Source organism: Gekko japonicus, unplaced genomic scaffold, assembly GCF_001447785.1.
Source record: "Gekko japonicus isolate JY-2015 unplaced genomic scaffold, Gekko_japonicus_V1.1 scaffold289, whole genome shotgun sequence".
NCBI lineage: Eukaryota > Metazoa > Chordata > Lepidosauria > Squamata > Gekkonidae > Gekko > Gekko japonicus.
The window spans coordinates 1205458-1226124 of NW_015174282.1; the positions used below are offsets into that span (position 1 = coordinate 1205458).

Consider the following 20667-nt stretch of genomic DNA (forward strand, 5'->3'; position numbering starts at 1 on the left):
TCTTACTAAAGAGATCCTTTGTTTAATTTAAGTGTGTCCTGTATTTAAGCTTACTTCCAATTCCAGAGGGCAGCATTTCTTTTAAGAGAGAGAGCATCCTTGTGCCTGCTCAAGGCTGAGGTCCAGAAGTAAAGGCAGGAGGCTCTGGAGCCCACAGTACTGTACCATGGAGGTTGTTCCAGTAAAGGCCAAGGGTGAACTGAGCTCTTAAATATTACTGCAAGGAGGTAGAAGAAAACAGCCCCTCCTCTGCAGGACCAGGCTTTCAGTATGTAAAGCTGCTGTTCCAGGTTATGGCAGCAAAAGGGCTGAGGTGGTTCAGGGCTTTGAGAGGTTGGTTGAGAAGAGACCTCTGATTCAGCGGCAGGCTCTGGGGTGGAGGGATCAGGGCCCAAGTCCAAATCAGAAGGGAAGGCCTTGGGGCTTCTCCTACTCCTTAAAGGCTGCTCGAGGTGTCCCAACTGCTGCCTCCTGCAATGGTGTTGGGTACCCAGCTCCCCCATCCTCTGAGTCTTTGGCCTGTTCCTCAGACAAGGAGTAGTCTGTATCATGACAACTTGGCTACAAGTTGACAACTGTCTGGACACTGCATATGTTGTTATCACTTCTGTCTTTCTACCCTGAGTGGGAAGGATGAGTGGATTAACCGACAGCTTCAAAACCAGACATCACTTGAGATGGTCGGAGCAGGGCTGTCCTGCCTCATCTCTCTCCCATGCCAGGAGAAATTGGGAAATAATCCAGCTCATGAGCAATTCAGTGTGGCTTCCAAAAAATTCCACTGTTGAGAAACTGCCTGGTTGTCGTCCGTCATAATAGAAGGTAGTTAATCTTATTGGCACAGCCGAAGATGTTAGGTTAAGATCCATCTCAGTAAATGGACACACACAAGGCTTCAGACTAGGCAAACAGGCAATATACAGACTGCATTAGCTGCATCTGGAAGAGACGTAACCGTACATGTTTTATACCACTCTTGGCCATACATTTCCTATCTCAGAGTTCATCTTTTTTGACCTTCATACAGTCCCACATTGGGAATTGTGCAGACCTGCCAAACAAACTCAGCTTTCTGTCATGCACAAGACACCTAGACTTCCTTCCAAACAAACCATTTTACCTTTCAACAAAAAGAGAGAAGAGATTATATTTGACGAGATACATGCCTTCCCTTCTCTGTCCTCCTTGGCATTGCACCAATCGGAGCCATTGGAAGGCATGAGTATGATCCTTTGGCACAGGGAACTTCTGGTGTGTGTGTATAGTTTCTCTATTGGCCAGTTTGGTGTAGTGGTTAAGTGTGCAGACTCTAATCTGGGAGAACCAGGTTTGATTCCCCACTCCTCCACTTGCACCTGCTGATGTGACCTTGGGTCAGTCACAAGCTCTGGCACAGCTGTCCTTGGAAAAGAGCAGTTTGTGTCAGAGTTCTTTCAGCCTCACCCACCTCACAGGGTGTCTGTTGTGGGGAGGGGAAGGGAAAGGAGTTTGTAAGCCGCTCTGAGACTCCCAAGTGAAGGGCGGGGTATAAATCCAATCTCTTCTTCTTCTCTTCTTTAAATGGGGTTGTTACTAACAGAGGTCAATTCGGGGGGGATCGCAGTTCCCCCGGGTGAGGTGCGGGGGGCGGGGCACATGACGAAGCCCCGCCCCCTGCTTCCGGCCACCCCACTTCCGGCCCTCATTCAGCCAGGAGGAGGCAGGAGAAGAGGGAGGGTAAGTTGCTTCCTCCCCGCCTCTCCCCACTCCTGCCTGCCTGGGGCCAGGGAGGGCCTTGGCGGGGCTTCCTCGCACTCCCGCCGGCCTTGCAGGTCCACCGCCGGGCCCCTGATGTCAGGGGGTGTGGCATATGCTAATGAGTTATGCTAATGGGTTCTCCTCGCTCTTTTTCTACGAAACGATCCCTGTTTACTAATAAATGTAGAATGAGTTGGAGAAAAATAAACATTGTTATATAATGCTACCTGTTTGTGGTGTTTTATAAACAAAGAAGTACATAAACCTAATCTATAAACGTTCATTGATTTTGTGTGTATGTGTGTATTTTTCAGCAGAGCCAAGCTGTGGATCCAGAGCCATTTTCAAGCCAGGAATCAAACATCATCCTAGAACAAAAGGCACCTGTCTTCACACAGCAGTATGCCTCTCAGGCTCAAATGGCCCAGGGCAACTACACACCAATGCAGGACCCAAACTTCCATCCAATGGCCCAGCGACCAGGTTATGCTGCACTACGTATGCAACCTAGACCAGGTCTGAGGCCTGCTGGCATAGTACAGAACCCACCAAATCAGCTGAGGCTACAACTGCAGCATAGACTTCAAGCACAGCAGGTATTTCATACTTCTATGTTTTCTGTCACTGCTTTGGCCATCATTCAACTTTACATAAATACAGTGGGTATAAATGGCTCTCCAGATACTTGGTTTTACATATGAAATAGTGCTTGTGAGGCTGACTGTTTCCTGACTCTACATATTCAGTTTCATGTCAGATATCTAGGTGAGCTTCACTTGTTTAGAGCTGTAAGTGGTCTTCCAGTCTCCATTTTGGCCTTGCAGGCTGCAATCACACTCTGCTTACTTTTTTTCCAAGTTCCTAGGCATGAGGGTTGCCACCTTCTAGAAAGGCAGGGAAATGGAAATTGGTAAGGGAAAGTCAGAAAATTACACATTTAGGAATCCAGAAAGCTCCAGCCCTGGAATGTCCCTACTTGCCAGACAAACAAATCTACTATGTCTTGGTGACAGGCAAGAGTGCTTCTGTGAAAGCCTACATGTGGAGCTACGTTTTGAAGATGGCTTCTAAGAGGACAATTTTTTAACAGATGGCTAGATATCAAACTTCATGCTAACTTCATTCTGTGGCTATCACCAGGTTATTGTAAAGTGTGCTACAAAACGTTTGAACTATTTAATGTGGCAGTTGGAGGTGTGCAGTCTCATGCACAAGGACCATTACATCAGAAGAACCTGAAAATTAAATTGAGTCAGTAGTCCATTGCAATATGTTTTGGTTCAAAGCCAAGTACAAGTTCAGTTAGTAGAAGCACAGAGGAGGAAGAGAGAAAACACTGGGGGGGAAACATGTTAAGGATGGAAAGAACTACCTTTCTCACAAACCATTATGGCAGAGTGCTTGTGGGTTTTGCCACAGTGATGAAGAAGGTGTCATTTAGCTCTTGCAAATAACATCAATGAGTTATTCAAACAAATGTTCTCGGAGATCCAGATACCCAAACAATTTCATCTTGGATAAACAAAATAAATGTATATGGCACCATACCTTTCTGACCTTCAACTAAAGTATCTAAAGCAGTGCTGAATATTTGTTACCTGTTTTGATGAAGCTTTAAATTCTGTGATTCAAAACAGTCAGATGGATTTAGTGGTTCGTTTTTGAAATGAACCCTGTTATAAGGTTTCCATACAGTACCTGACCAGTGTTTTTCTTCAGGCTGTTACTGCTGATGACATTCTTCACATGTTTCAAGACAGCGTGTGTTTCCTTACCGCTGCAAGTGTCTGTTTTCCTGATTGGAAAAGAGAAAAAAAATAATTGATCAACCTTGGAACATATAGCCTTCATGTTGTACGTGGGTCTTTTAAAACTGTAATGCCCTCTACATGGGGCTGCCCTTGTCCCAAATCCAGAAGCTGCAGCTGGTGCAAAATGCTGCGGCAAGGCTGTTGATGGGCCTCTCCATGCGGGAGCACATCCAGCCTGTGCTGAAAGCATTGCACTGGCTGCCAGTAGCATCCCGGATTCGCTTCAAGGTGCTGTTTTTGACCTTTAAAGCTCTTTATGGTCAGGGTCCGGCATACCTGAGGAACCACCTTTACCCATACTTTCCCCAGAGAGCACTGCATTCAGGGGCCCAAAACCAGCTGGCCCTCCCAGGCCCCAAAGATGTCAGGCTGGCGATAACCAGGGCCACAGCCTTCTTGGTGGTGGCTCCATACTGGTGGAATGAGCTCCCAGAGAAGATCAGGACCTGCAGGACCTTTTACAGCTCCGCAGGGCCTGCAAGACAGAGCTCTTCCACCAGGCTTTCAATTAGGAGCCACCTTAAATACCAAGGAGTGACCCTGTGCCCTAACTTTACCATCTTTAGCCTGTCTGCATAAATTAGTCGATCAAATTGAGCTGATGTGAGAATATCATCAGGACTATCACCTAAGCAGTGGTATGGTTTAATCAAGAAATCTCTGGTCTTGCATTTTAATTGAGTAATTGTTTCTGGCACTTTAGGAAAATGGATAATTGACTGGTTGTTTATGTATGTTTTTAACTGTATTTATATATGCATTTTTATGTAAGCCGCCCTGAGCCTGCCTTGGCGGAGAGGGCGGGCTATAAATCAAATAAATAATAAAACAGGATTGTATGCAGTGAACTGGGACCTGAATTCAGTCTTGTGCAATATGTGTTATCTGTGCAAACATTTTCCAGCTAGGCAAGCATCATACACTGCTATGACTGGAAGTACATAATGTCCCCAGAGGTTTTGCCCCACTAGGTGTTTTGAGAACATTGCACTATTTGACAACACTGAAAAGTATGTGGAAGAAGTATAACTCCAATCAGTAAACTTGCAAATTGCATAAAAGCTGCTATTCATGATCCACTCATGAATTGCAAAATGGCTTTCATGAAACAGTTGCTGGAGATTGTGGGATATTTCTACAAATGTTTCAAAACCATTCACTCTTTTTTTTTATGAAGCGTTTCATGAGCTAATCAAGAAGCCATTGCATAAAATCAGAAAAGCTGCAAAAATTGTCATGTGGTTCCCAATTGTTAACAATTGACATGAAATTGTCTGAAAACTTGCTCAACAGAAGCAAGGATGAAATCAGCTTTTCAGAAAAGAAGCTCTTAAAAGAAACAAACTAAGGCCCTGGTCACACGGGCCAGATAACGCGGGGGGGAGGCGTGGCTGTTCACCCTGGAGCAAAATAAAGCACGGGAGCCCGATCACACATTCCCCTGAGTCTCTGCACTTAGGCTGTTAGCTGGCAATCACACGGCGATGCTGGAGCGTGGCAAAGAAGCGACGCGGCCAGTGTTTCGCGTTTGTGCACATGTGCAGTTCCACGGAGCAGCACTGCTTTCAGTTATGCGTTTGTGCGCGTGCGCTTATGAAAAACATCCAGTTTGCGACGGGATGTGGACGGGCACCGGATGCCACGGGATACTAGCGCTCCCGCGATCAGACACCCACCCCTGCCCCGTGTTTTCCGGATACTAGTGCACTTTCCGTGGTACTTTTTTACTGCGCATCTTCGGTGGGATGCCACAGGTTGGCTACGCTTCCCAGATGTTGCTGTGTGATCGCGCCCCAAAAATCCGCCTGACATTCCTGCCTTTATGTCCTTCGTGTAACAGGGCCCTAAGTGAACATCAGGTGGCCAAGTTTTACCTAGAATATTGAGATATGTTAGTAGCAGTTGAAAAGTTGGTTGAGAGAGGTCCTTTGAAGTTCAAGATGGTTCATGACTTATCAGCATTAGATCCTATTATAATTATACATAAGCCAAATATTGGAATCACTGTAATACAAGAAGTAGAGATTTAATTTATATTACGCCCTTCACTCGGAGTCTCAGAGCGGCTTACAAATTCCTTTCCCTTCCCCTCCCCACAACAGACACCCTGTGAGGTAGGTGGGCCTGAGAGAGCTCTTTCGAGAACTGCTCTTTCAAGAACGGCTCTGACAGAACTATGGCTTGCCCAAGTTCATCCAGCAGCTGCAAGTGGAGGAGTGGGGAATCAAACCCAGTTCTTCCAGATTAGAGTCCACACACTTAACCACTACACCAAACTGCAACTGTACTAGAAGTTCTAAATGCAGGGACTGTAGTAGAACTTCTACATGCAGCAAATTGAATCAGTGGTACAACTACTGAAAAATCAAAGTAAGAATACACTGCTTCAACTGCAGCTGCCCACAATTTATTTTATTTTATTTATTTATTTGTTGGGATTTTTACCCCGCCCTCCCCGCAAAGCGGGCTCAGGGAAGCTTACAAGGGGCAAAGCCCGTATAAAACAGGATAAAAGCAATAAAAATATTAGTAACAATTAGTCACAACAACAATAATATTCAATTGAAAGCAGGATGGTCCCCGAAAATCTACAATGATGGTAAAACAGTTCTCTGGGGATGATGTTGTCCTATAGCTGATCCCAAGCAAATAAGTTCGATAATATCGATCGCGCAAAATTGTGGCAGATCTTCCCGGGCCATCCTTAACCCCGATGTTGTCCATATCATTGGTGGTGGTGGTAGTGGCGGCCTCTATGTAAAAGCCTGGCGGAAGTGCTCCATTATGCAGGCCCTGCGGAACTGCATAAGATCCCGCAGGGCCCTGATCTCCTCTGGGAGCTCATTCCACCAAGTAGGGGCCGCCACCAAAAAGGACCTGGCCCTAGTCGCGGCGAGCCTTGCCTCCCGGGGGCCTGGAACCACCAGGCGATGTTGCGCCCCGGACCGAAGTGCTCTTGGGGGTATATGTGGGGAAAGTGTATTTTGATGGCCAGCAAGAATTTCTCAGACCTGTCAAACGTTGTCAAAATGTGCCTTATCTTGTCTCATGGCAATGCTGAAAGTGGATTTTCAGTTAATAATTTGATGTTAATAGAGAACTTGTATGAAGAAATTGTTGTTTGTCAAGACTGTCCTGAGTTCTGGAGCACTCGAATCTTGTAATGGATAGGAGCATGTTGCAATCAGTGAGGCATGCTCCCACAGGATGCACAGAGTGCTTGGAGGTTAAATGCCATAAGCAACAAGAAGAAACTTGAGGGAGAAATTAAACACCTTGAAAATGCAAAAAAAGCCCCAACACTGAGAAAAGAAGCCAAAATAGAAGAAACAAATTGATCAGAATCTCAGCAAGCTGCAAAACAAAATGAGAAAATTATAGAAGTGATAGCCGTGTATCTTTATTTAATCATGTTTGAAGAATACTTTATTTAAAACCCAGTTTTTATTGCAAATTCAAAATGATCTTATAATTCATCTTCAGTAAAGCCACTTAAAAAAACATTCACTGAAATATCTTTGAGCATAGTTTTAAAACAACAACAATTGTCATTGGTTAATGTTTAGAGATTACTTGTATTGAAATTTCCATCTTGGAATAATTTTTCATGCAATTTCAAACAGATGTATTTCTTCAGTAAACATCATTTAAAGAAGCTTGACAGATATCTGTCAAGATCTTGCAGATATTTCTGTATTTCAGTACTTGGGTAGTTTCAAACCATTTAATAAAACCTTTATGTAACATAACCGATACAAAAATAAGGTTGGAATTATTTTTGCATGGTGTTCAGGAAACTCAACAAAACTTGGTAAAGGAAAGTCAGGGAACTGTAAAATAATTTTTTTGTAGCAACAATGAGTATTTTCAAGCATTGTTCAACATCTCTGCATTCTGGTCAGATAGCAAATAGGAAAAAGTGAGTGCTTTTTAAAAGACTAGCAAAAACAAAAGAAACTTACAAAGGAGATTTTTGTAGATGTCACTGAAACAATTGTCTTCAGTAAACATTTGTGTTTGCCATTGGGTGCCTGCATTGAAGCTACTTCCTGCTTTCTGTTTCTTTGTTTCTATTTATAGCCTGCCCTCTCCTGTACAACAGGGCTCAGAGCAGGTTACAGCATTCTTAAAAACATTGTTACAGCCAGGGCTCTAGTCGGGGGGGAGCTCTCAGGTACGGAGCTCCGGAAGAGAACCTCTAGGGGGCGGGGCAGTCACGTGGTGAAGCCCCGCCCCCTTCTTTACCCCGCCCTCTGCTTCGATCCTCATTCCGTTTGGGAATGAGGATGAAGCAGGAGGGTAAGTAGCCGGGCCTTCTGACACACTTCCGGTGATGTCAGGGGGTGTGGCCTTCTGTCACTTCCGGTGATGTCAGGGGGTGTGGCATATGCAAATAAGTTATGCTAATGAGTTATGCTAATGAGCTCCGGCAGCTCTTTTTCTACAACAAGACCCCTGGTTACAGCATTCTTAAAAACATTCCATACAATTAAAACATTAACTTATTTTATAATGCAATAAATACAATAAAATAACAATAACCAAATCATGGCATAAGAATATCCCAGGAAGGAGATGAATATCCTAAAGTTTGCCTAATACGCAAAAGGGAGGAGGGGAAAGAGGGGAGGAGGAATGGAGGCCAATCTAAGATGGAAGAACCATTCCTGCCCTCAGCCATAGGCCTGGCGGAACAACTCTGCTTTACAGGCTTTGCGGAACTGCTTTAGATCCCATAGGTCCCAGATCTCACCCAGCAGAGTGTTTCACCGGGCCGGAACTAGGGCCAAGAAAGCCCTGGTTCTGGTCGAGGACAGCCAGATACTCTTTGGGGCAGAGATCATCGGTAGGTTGTTATTACTGGAGCATAATGTTCTTTGGGGGGATGTACCAGAAGTACATATTCATTCAGTATTCATTCAGGCTGAGTTCATACTCCCACTGAGCAAAATACTCACAGTTCATCTGTACAGGGAACAGTTAAGGTGGCCATGCACAAAAGTGACAGCTGCAGGGATTGAATTCCCTATAATTTTTGATACTATCTTTATCAAAGGAATCTACACAGGTAACCCTTATAAGCCTACTCAACAACACTGATTATTGCAGTAACCAGCAGTCATATGGAAAATCCAGCCAAGCTGTCATGGCACATTTATAGATTATACATGTAATTATCAGAAGATAATTCCCATAGGTATAGTATATAAAGGCATTTTTCAGTGTTGTGAATTCCAGTGCTTTATGCCATTGTATGGAGTAGGTTTATGAAGGAATTCCACTATCCCTTGAAAGATATTATCAGATTGCAAATAACAGTCCTTGCAGCTCTCTTTCCTTATGTGTGTTTTATATTATTCCTTATGAGTATTTTATTATGCTTTATCCCCTTTTTTCACTAGAACAATAAGTAGAGTTCTTTTCCGAATAATTAAATTCATACAAGCACAGCCATACACATTGAGAGGGGAATTATGGCAGCTATTGCAAAGGAGAAAACTTTCTCCTTGGCAAATAAGCACAAAAATGGGAAGGGGAAATTAAGCATAGTTGTCTGAACATGTATGTGAGTACCCTCTTGCTGTGTTAATGTGATCCTTTGTTATACGTGTGTGTATATAATTTGATTGCATTTCCTTTACTGTGTAGTCATCTGAAATTGTTTAACATTTCTACTAACAGGTCTTTCCCATGTGCCTTGTACCACTATCTGCACACAGGAGGTGGTCCAAGGGAAAACAGGGTCAGTGGCAAGAAGACATTGCATTTTTAGTTACATGCAAGGTAGAGGGAAAGAAGTTGTTAGGCTTGTCTTGGCCTCATATTTGGCTGCTAGTCCAGTTCTTTCTGATGTGAATTCTGGGTCAGAGGGAGACTTTCAGATCCCACATTTTTAGCAGATTGACTATGACAGCAATTAAGATTTGTATTTTATGCATAATTGTCCACTTCAAATATGTGATGTTATCCTGTCACATTCTTAACACTGAAAAGTACAACCAGTCCTTACAATTAAAAGAAGCACAACTTTCTTATGGCGCACATGTACAAATTATTCCTGTCATTTCTTATGCTTATCGTTTCCCACGTAGAATCGTCAGCCACTGATAAATCAGATCAGCAATGTTCCCAATATGAACATGCCTCTGAGACCTGGAGTACCAACACAGGTGAGGGAACAGGTATTGAAGATTTTATATTTCATTATCCTAGTGTTCTAAAGGTTTTTATTAAGTTGCACCAGCCCTACAATTGGATTGTGATCTCTACTACTACACCCCTGTGTTCTGACACTGTTAATTCCGCTTCTTCCTCTTTAGCCATGTATAGGAATGCTGTAGTAATTTGGCTATATGCTGAGCAGAAAGTTAGACAACAGGTTTCACCAGAAGGTGCGGGTTCATGTACCTGACCCATTTTTCAACGCAGCCTTTTGTGAGTGTTCTTTGTGTCATAAGAACATAAGAGATGCCAATGTTGGATCAGGCCAAAGGCCCATCCAGTCCAACACTCTGTGTCACACAGTGGCCAGAAATACCAGTGCCATCAGGAGGTCCAGCAGTGGGGCCAGGACATTAGAAGCCCTCCCACTGTTGACCCCCCCCCCAAGCACCAAGAAGACAGAGCATCACTTGCCCCAGAGCCCCTAGCTATACCTTGTGGCTAATAGCCACTGATGGACCTCTGCTCCATATGCTTATCTAATTCCCTTTTGAAGCCGTCCATGCTTGTAGCCGCCACCACTTCCTGTGGCAGTGAATTCCATGTGTTAATCACTCTTTGGGTGAAGAAGTACTTCCTTTTATCCGTTCTAACCCGACCGCTCAGCAATTTCATGGCGTGCCCACGAGTTCTTGTATTGTGAGAAAGGGAGAAAAGTACCTCTTTCTCTACCTGCTCTTTCCCATGCATAATCTTATAAATCTCAATCATGTCACCCCTCAGTCGTCGTTTCTCCAAGCTAAAGAGCCCTAAGCGCCTTAACCTTTCCTCATAGGGAAAGTGTTCCAACCCTTTTATCATTCGAGTTGCCCTTTTCTGCACTTTTTCCAAAGCTATAATATCCTTTTTAAGGTGTGGTGACCAGAATTGCACACAGTATTCCAGATGAGGTCGCACCATTGATTTATATAGGGGCATTATGATATTGGCTGATCTGTTTACAATACCCTTCCTAATAATCCCCAGCATAGCATTGGCCTTCTTTATTGCAGTCACACACTGTCTCGACATTTTCAGTGTCAGTACATTGCTTAGATGAGCAGTGTTTCCTAAGCAGACCACATTCAAACAGTACACATCATACAATGAAAGCTGTTAGTCTGTATTCTTCAAGATAAATTGAATAATGTACGTCAGGATTATACTTTTCAGTATGGGAGCAATATGTTCCCAAGGAGCCAGTTTTAATATTAGCAGTATAACAAATTGCTGAAAACCAAGTCCAACAATTTTATAACTCCCTTTTAAAGTTTTCACTTGCTTGAGAAAATTAATCTAATGTAAATCAGAGTGGTATAGCTTTGTCTGGGATTTCAAACTTCCTTTCCCAGAGTATGAGACAGAGCTCCAAATGTCAGAAATTTTTAATGAGTAAACTCGAACCAAGTGTCTGGTCTAGGGGTTTTTTTGCTTGCATTTCAATGGATCGGGAGGGTGTGGTACTTGAGGAGATGAGTCCAGAAATTTGGAGCAACTGTCACGAATGGACACAGCTGTGAATTCCGGACCAGTAGGTTTCAGGTGCAGATTGAACAGGCATAATCGTAGACTTTGGTGTGTGAAGTATCACTTGTGAATAATTGTAACTTGCAAGGAAAGTTTTAAAATCAATTAGTATTCTAATCAATGTAGCTTATTTGTACAGTGCACAGTTTGGGGAAGAACAAAATGTGATTTAGGCATCACTCAGGAAAAATTGTCTTATTCTAAGAATTTGATTCAGTTACCCCTGATAACATTTCTGGTTTGGAATGTCATACCTCAGATCATAATATTACTTAGTCAATGTCTGGAAAGTCCTTGTTAATCATGCTTTGATACATTTTTTCTTTCTTTCAGGGACCTATCAATGCACAGATGCTGGCCCAGAGGCAGAGGGAGATATTGAGTCAGCATCTACGGCACAGACAGATGCAGCAGCAAGTACAGCAGCGAACCCTGATGATGCGAGGACAGAGCATGAATATGACACCAAGTATGGTGGCTTCTGGTGGCATACCAGCAACAATGAGCAACCCACGGATTCCCCAGGCAAACCCCCAGCAGTTTCCCTTTCCTCCAAACTACGGTATTGGTCTTACAATTTAAGCACCACCCTTTATTTCCTGACATCCTCCATTTCTGAATTACTACTCTTTTCTGACAGATCCTTGAATGACTTCCAGATAACTGGCCATGGTGAACATTCTAAGGGTTAGGGGCTCCTTGAGCTTGTCGGGATTATCAAATGCATGAGGAAAATGACCAAATTATAGTTCTATTAAGTGCAAAGTAACAAACTTATTTTATTGTGGCCTTTCTTCACTGAAAGCAATTGTAGGAAATCTTTAATATACAAACTTATTTCAGTGTAATAGGAACAACCAGATGCTTACTTAGCTTAAAACGTACTGCAGTCATCTGACAGGCCTGAAAATAAACAGTGTATTGGTTCCACTGTTAAAATTAAACTTCCTCATTTTCTCAGTCTTTTTCTCACTGGTCAGCTAAAATTAGAAATGTATTTCCTTAATTATTATATTTGAAGGGTTTTTTGGTCATGTTGTCAGGTCCTCATTTTAAACAAAACCGTGTGTGTGAGAGGGCTTATTTGGACATGATCATTGGGTTCTATTGAAGGTGGGGTACCTTAAAAAGTACAATCTCTCCCACAAGTAAGATCCGTCCCAGAAGGCCACGGAGCTCCCATTTCAGCAGTCTTCCTAATGGCAGCCCCTTTTTATTCAGCATAGAAGTCTATGGACACTATTATATTGCCGGGGGAGGGGGGGGATAAACAGTGTGCGTGTGTCAGCATGATTAAAACACCTGTTCAATCCTGTAGGAATAAATCAGCAGCCTGATCCTGGCTTCACTGGAGCCACCACTCCCCAGAGTCCTCTGATGTCCCCAAGAATGGCCCATACCCAGAGTCCCATGATACAGCAGTCTCAGGCCAATCCTGCCTACCAGTCCTCTACTGAGATGAATGGATGGGCACAAGGAAATATGAGTGGAAACAGGTACGATATGGGATAGAGGTACATCTGTTTGACTCACAGCATGTCAGTTTCAGCTGTTGTCACTTAACTCATCTTTATACTCATTCAACAATCGTCCTGTGACTGTTTTCTGTGATGGGTAAGGAATAGTTGTGATGTATGAACCTGGCTATTCACATAATAGAACAGCTTCTGCAGCCTGATAACACAATCACGGTTGGAATCACCAAGGACAGGAAGAACAATTTCAAGAAGACCTGAGTGTAAAGTAGATGGATTTCCTATGGATTGTACCTACTGTCCTGGATCTTGTATTTTAATTATTCTTCCATTACTTATTAGCTATAGGGAAAGTCTCATCACAAGACAAGAAATCCCTTTAGTGGTTCTGCAACTCCCATGTAGTGAACCAGAAACAACTGTCAAAAAAGAGAGGACTATTAAATTTTCTTTTGCCCATGATTGTATCTATTAAATCATGAGGAAATGGTTTTGAAATGAGTGCATAGCCACAGGAACATCTATATATCTAAGTTCCAACATGGCCCCCTGCGTGCGGATACTTATTTCCGCACATCGGAGGCACCTGGGGGGGAGGGAGATTTTCGTGCACACTTGGGGCAGTAGTCCCCAGGTGTGCACAAAAATCTGTAAACTCCCCAAAAATATTGGGGGGATACTTAAATCCCCCCAAAAGTGACAGAGCATCCCCTGCGCATGCGCAGGGAACACTCTACGAACTCCCTCGCCGCCGCCGCTGCTTCGGAGCCGGGGGGGAAGAGAGCTGCGAGGCTCGAGCGGCTTGCAGCCGCCGGGTCTCGCTTCAGAGCCGGGGGGGAGGGAGAGAAACGAGGTCCGAACGGCTTGCATCCGCCGGGCTTCACTTTGGAGCTTCAGCTTGACTTCAAGCAGAAAAAGTGTTGGTGGTTTTGTTTTGTTTTGGGTGGGGGGTTGTTCCAAACTGTACTTTTTACAGAAGTGCTACATCTGTGCAGCAAGCAGCTGACTCCTGCAAACTGTGCCTCCCAAATGTCATATTTGCAAGCCTAATCCTGTTAGTTAAAGAAGCAAAGAAAGGGATATGTGCTTTTGTACTGCTATCAGGCTCTAGATGCTGAAAATGTTCCCACACTTGCATTGATGGATATAACCGCTGATCCTTTGATGTTTTCAGTAATACTCTAGATCAAAGTACCTCTAACTTGATTTGTTTTGATTCTGACATGGCGATGTGTATTTTATCCTGTAGCATGTTTTCACAACAATCTCCACCACACTTTGGGCAGCAAGCAAACACCAGCATGTACAATAACAACATGAACATCAATGTATCCATGGTGACCAACACAAGTGGTATGAACAACATGAACCAGATGACAGGGCAGATCAGCATGACCTCAGCAACCTCTGTGCCTACATCAGGGTTGTCCTCCATGGGTCCTGAGCAGGTGAGAATGATCAGATGAGGGGTCTGGACTAGCATAACTGCTTTTAAACTTTTTTTATTAAGTTCTTATTCTAATGCTGTGTTAATCCTACTTGGTGGTTTTGAGAAGGCAAGTAAGGACTTCCGATTAGGTGTTTGGATGAAAGACTGTGAATCCTTGTCTGTTTAATGGTAACCCCCAAATATTAGCACGTCGGCACCATGGATCAATCAAGTTGGTCAGCACGTGTTTTTGGGTTGCCATCCCAGCAGTGTTGGCTAAGAGTGCAGCACAGCACACTTAAGAACTAAGCTGTGGAGCTTGTTTTTTTCTGATAGCATCTGTGTGTAGCTCAGGCTCACCTATGCTAGTCTTGAAGCTTTATTTACATAGTGTCAGGTTAAGGCTACAAAAAGACCTTGGGCAGTGCACATGAAAACAGGAACTGAAAACTAAGTATCCCGTCACTCTCATTCACTCAGAAGTAGTATATTTTCCGCAGTCTGCATGGTGGAGCATCCCCTTTGCTACTTGTAACATTTTGTTGGTGCAGTGCTTCCCCCTAGTGGTGTTGTACAATGATTGTGGGGTACAACAAAAGCAATTTTTCTATTTTTCACGTTTTAACAGCTTCCCTGAAGATCTCCTCTTTCAGTGTGACGCAAACTGAAAGTAGGACAGGTGGCACAAGGATCCCTGTCTGGAAAAGGCGCGGGGGGGGGGACCGTGATCGTGTGCAGGGTGCCCTAAGAGGCACTTATCCAGGCTGCTCTCTTTATTTGGCTACTTTCTTTATTAAAGCAAAAGGGTGTGGGCAAAAGTTTGTCTCAGTGGGTTTTCTTTTAAAAATAAAAATCCCTTCAGATTTCCTGACTAATTTCAAATTAAATTTAGGTTAATGATCCTGCTATGAGAGGAGGCAATCTTTTTCCAAACCAGCTACCTGGAATGGATATGATAAAGCAGGAGGGAGACGCATCACGGGTAAGGAAAACATCCACATTCCAACCATTATTTTTTTTTTACCTTTTAAAGACAAGAATGGATATAATATTCTGTTGTCTCAAGTAATGCTACTATCCCCAGGGGCTTTTTTTTAAAAAAAAGTGGTGGATAACGTCTTCTACCCAAGGCCAGAATGATACCCAGGGCCAGCTTGCTACAAGACAAGGCCAGAGAAAATGACAACAGAACACCACTGGTGGTTACCCACAGCTCACAACTCAAGCCAGTTCAATGCATTATTAATGACCTACCACCCATGCTGGATAGTGACACTTCCCTCATACAGGGGGGGGCGACATGTTCTTGCTTACAGACAGCCTGTTAACCTAAAACAACTTCTTGCCTGCAATGATAAACTACTTAGCAGTCACATGGACTCTGCTGCCAAGGCCTGCAACAAACCAAGAGGCCAAGTTTGCTCTCATATAGATCCTAGCAGCACCATCAGTGGACCCAGCAACATCAGCCATACTGTCTCAGGTTCATACTCCTGCTTATTCTCTAATGTGGTTTATGCCATCACGTGTCAACAATGCCCTTCCACCCTCTACACTGAACAAACAGGCCAGTCCCTTCGACAAATAATTAATGGACATAAGTCTGACATTAGGAACCACAACATTCAAAAACCAGTGGGGGAACATTTTAACCTTCCAGGACATTCAGTTGCTGACCTAAGAGTAGCAGTTCTCTTACAAAGGAATTTCAAAGAGAGAGAGACTGCTGAATTGCGACTGATAATGAACCTCAAGACAACACATTCATCTGGACTTAATCAAGACCTAGGTTTCCTGTCTCATTACCAATGCACGGACTCTAATCTGGGAGAACCGGGTTTGATTCCCCACTCCTCCACTTGCACCTGGCTGGATGACCTTGGGCAAGCCGTAGTTCTGATAAAAGCTGTTCTTGAAAAAGAGCTGTTTCTGTCAAGAGCTCTCTCAGCCCCACCTACCTCACAGGGTGTCTGTTGTGGGGAGGGGAAGGGAAAGGAGTTTGTAAACCGCTCTGAGACACCTTTGGGTAGTGAAGGGCAGGGTATAAATCCAATCTCCTCTTCTTTTCTTCTTCTTCTCTGTGTATCACATCTACTCCAACCACACCTGGTATTGTCATTTGCCTGCTAATGTCATTTGGCATCTGAAATCACTCCACTCTCCAAAATATAGGACAGATGGACTCACATTTTGTCTGTATCTGAAGAAGTGAGCAGTGACTCACGAAAGCTCATTCACTGCCACAAATTTTGTTAGTCTGTAAGGTGTTACTGGGCTCTTGCTCTTTTCTTCTTCTCCCCAAGATTGTCCTTGAAAACGGGACGCAAATATTTTTAGCTTGACAGTTGTATATGCCCAAATCCTGAATGTAACAGCAGGATAGATTACTGTGTGCAACATCATTCATTTACTCAGCTGGGTCATAGGTTGTGATTCTGTCTCTGTTCCTCAGCTGCATGTGTCTGTACCTGTGTTTTTATTGATTGGTTGATCTATGAAATGGTTTCTCCTCCTGCCTTTCCTTTTAAAAGTATCAAGAGTAGCTTAACTCGAAAGTTACCTTTTCTGGCCTAAAAAAGGATTGTTGATGTTTGCAGAACATACATGCATACTTAGTTCAGTATCTGTGCTGAGACCTCTTTCTCTTTTGTATTGCAGAAATATTGCTGACCCTGAAGATTGCTGATTTCTTCAACTGACTGGGCTGCCGGGCCCAAACTACTTAGTAGTTTGAAGAGCTGCATATTTTGGTTTTGCCCCAACTGTTCTGCCAGCCAGTTCTGCTGGAGAAAGTATAGTGCTGCAAACAGAACACCACTCTCAGTGGAGACGAAACAGTTGTTGGTGGAAGAGCAGCCTCCTCTTTGACAGTCTGAAGCTAGCGTACAGACAGTTGCTCAGTCTGTTCACTGCATTCACCTTAGTGCAACTTAGATCTCTCCTGCAAAGTAAATGTTGATAGCCAGTTTTCATAAACCATGTCAGATTGAATGTATTTAAATGTATGTATTTAAAGAAAAACAACCATGCTCTTGTTTCTGTTCTTTTTTATTTTAGATCCCTGGTATCTTCCTTTGTTTTCCTTAGCTACTCAGTCTGGTGCAAAGGATTCCATTCCATCTGGAAATTAGTAGTTTCATAATTTGTCCTCCACTTTGGTAGGGGAGGAGTGAGATAGGTGATGAGTTCAGCGATGGGTGGCAAACAAAGAGTGTAGACATCTGAGTAACTGGTATGGGGGGGAGATATCTAGTGAATAGATAAAACTAAGGTAGAAAATAAAACCAGTCAGTCTTGAATATGTTTAAATTTGTAAAGGGGCTAAAATATCCTCTGAGAGGGCTGTCTTATATAGCATTTTGGTTACTTTTACTCAAATCATGAATCAAAATACAATTTCAGTTCCCATTTTAACTGATTTCGTCATAATAATTAAGTAAACATCACTTTCCTCCTGCTTTTCCTTGCCCTTATTCTGTTTGTATTTCTCATTGGATAGAGAAATGAATAACCCCATCATACCCCTAGGTCTGTTACCTGTGTTCTAGGTTGGTGGTAACTAACTGCTGAGTAACAACTTTAAATGAGGGGGCATCTACTGGTGATGGAAGTGGCAGGATTGAGGCATAATGTCAGATCTAAAGGCATCTGATTTAAGTGATAATTTTTTTGTTTTCCTGTATCCACAATGGAAAAGCAATGACTTAAGCTATGACAGACATCACTACAGAGTTAACCATCATGTTCTAATTATTTTTGAAGCAGTGTGGACTATGAGGAAGTTTTGTAAGGTACATAAAAAACAGTTTCTGTGTAAACAAGCAATAATTTAAGTTGAAAACTTTAGTGTTTTAATTGTATAATTTTGTGAGGTATACATGTTGTGGAGTTGATTTCCAAATGAGGTACTTCAGTATTAAATTAGATATCTTCATAGCTGTGTGTGTCTCCTGGGGGAAAAAAGTGTTTTGTAAAGGATCACAATGCCTTGATTAGACCTAATTTGTAGGCTTGAGACTCTTTCATTTTCTAAACCTTGCAATTCTGCTCATAGAAGTCATTTATCTAACTTATATTATATGCAGCCACTGTAGGAGCCAACTTTTTTGTATGTTTATATTCTTTCTTAATGAATCTTAGAGAAACTGCTATTCAGCAGGCCACTCTTAAAGTGGTTTTACTGTTGCCTGCTGTGGTTGTTATAAGCTGGCATCAGTTTCTAAGGACTTGAAATATCAGGAAACTGATTGTTTTCAACTTCCTGATTGTCTTTCCCACCACCATCCACAGTTTCTTGTCCCCACAATCCACACACTTTCGTACCTGAGCTCAAATTTTGGATGTTCTTTAAAATGCAATGCATTTTATAGTATCTTGATCATCAGTCATGTCTTTGGGAGTGGAAGGTTTGTTACCTTGGTCTCATTTGCTTGTGATGAAGGTTAAAATATACAAAGAATCTGACTTACATAGAATGCTGAAGATAATATATAGAAAACCTTTCTAACCATTTATTTCCTGTTGAGTGACCTCCTCTTACACAGGGAGAAATGCTCTTCTCAGCATTCACCACTTTGTCGGTTAAAGTTGAAACTAACTGTTCAGACAACTGAGCCATCTGGTGGAAATCTAAAGTAGATATCAGCCCTGTGCTCCATAACATTGAAAAAAAATACTTTTAAAAATGATGCCTGACAAACTTATGCAAGAAGTAACCTAAATTTAGAGGAATTAGAACTCTCTGCATTAGTTTAAATTAAAAATAGTTTACCTTTGAACTCCTTTAATTATTATTTCTCCAACATTTTGTAATTGACCCATTGGAAAAATAGTGAAATCTGTAACTTTGAAAGAGCATCTGGAATTTCCTTTGAGACTTCAATCCAGTTGAAAAATGAGAGTATTTGTATATATCACAAATTTCTTGGGTTCATACAAATGTCGTTTAATCTAAATTAACTAATTAAAGATAGCAAATTCAGGCATTTCTGGAGGCTAATGATATTAGAAACAAATAAAAAAGCTGCCAAATAAATTTCTTTTTATAATCAGTATTTCTTATTTAGTACACGGTATAGTTGTTAGACAAAATCACTGGGTTTTATGTTGTAGAAACATAATCAGTGTCTGTTCATATTACTTGAATGTGAAAGGCACACAGTAGGAAAGATACACACGACCAGCTCCCTGCCACAATGCTCCATTCAATCAAGTTCAGGTAAGGCGATAGCTTAAATCAAGAAATGTATCATTTTCAACAGGTAACAAGTTATTCAAAGTTTTAAAATATCAGCCCCCATCAGTCCTTTCTATCGGTCTATAGTAACTGAAAACAATGTTTTTGCCATTTATACAATGCGTTTTTAATCTGTGTTTTAAAATGGAGTTCATATGGGCTTAACACAGGAAAAGAGTGGTTCAGCTCTACTTGCAAAACCCAAAGATACACAATCAGTTTTGAAATGCAACTTAAGCCATTAATTGTTGGTGTGAATTTAAAGTTTTCTAGTATTTGTATGGTAGTATTGCTGCCTAAAAGCAAAAGCATTCTCTGCACAAAAGAAAAATTACTGTAGTGGCTTTGGTTTTTAATTAGAATTTTCTCCCTGGTGTTTCTTTGTAGACTAAAACAAAATCTTTTCAGTTTCTTACTACAGGTAAAGCTATGTGCAAGAACCTCAAAATGCTAAAATCTAGCATAATGCCTTAGATCTGTTTTTAAGTCTTGTATATTCCTACATAGCTGTCTGATGTATTATATTTGTATAGTGAATTGTGTACAATTTTGGAATAAGCGCATCATCACTTAGCTTTCAGTCGTTGAATAGAGATGATGGACACATTTCTTCAGACATTTGACTCTCATTTAATTTGTTTCCCTTTTTTGTCATTTGTGGGTTTTATTTGTACAGTTCCTCATGAAGTTGCATCTGAGATGTGTATGAGTGTGTGTATATGAAAAGATTATACGAGGGTAAAACTAAGCAATATATAAACTATGGTTCTTCAGGAGAAAGCTTACAGTGTTTTCAGGTTGTGATTTATTTTCAAAACTGAGTTGACTCTGAACATCACTTTGTTCACCTGCATTGATGTTTGTATTTCTAGTGTGAGCAGTTTATGCAAAGGTAGATATATTCAGAGAAATTTTAAATACATTTATGCAAGTTAATATTGCTTTGCTGATGCTATTTGCTTATTTGATGTTAAATAATGCTATTGTAAATAAAGAATTCTGTTATTGCATCATTTAATAAATTTTAATGCCTTCGGGTTTTACATGGCTTTGGACATTGCAACGTTTCCTCTGTGGAGCCTCTGTGTATATTCACTGCTGTGCTGAAAAGCCAAAGCACTTCAGCGGGCGGGGGGGGGTGGGCTCGTAAGGAGCTAGAAAGGAACTGGGAGGCTTGAATTCAGTCCCCAGCCTTCCTTACTGACCCTCGGTTTTGCCTCCTCCTCTCCCGAGCCGACAAGCTCAGTCATT

General features: G+C 42.1%; 1 protein-coding gene across 1 annotated transcript in view; it reads left to right on the forward strand.

Moving 5' to 3' along the window:
- Positions 1 to 20287, forward strand: part of NCOA2 (nuclear receptor coactivator 2) — a 223136-nt gene extending 202849 nt beyond the window's left edge. The window contains 7 exon segments of the mRNA XM_015423896.1: positions 2055 to 2333; positions 9641 to 9718; positions 11610 to 11838; positions 12595 to 12772; positions 14001 to 14199; positions 15073 to 15162; positions 16839 to 20287. Of these exon segments, the coding sequence (XP_015279382.1) occupies positions 2055 to 2333; positions 9641 to 9718; positions 11610 to 11838; positions 12595 to 12772; positions 14001 to 14199; positions 15073 to 15162; positions 16839 to 16850 (1065 nt within the window). The 3' untranslated portion in view covers positions 16851 to 20287.
- The last annotated feature ends 380 nt before the right edge of the window (positions 20288 to 20667 follow it).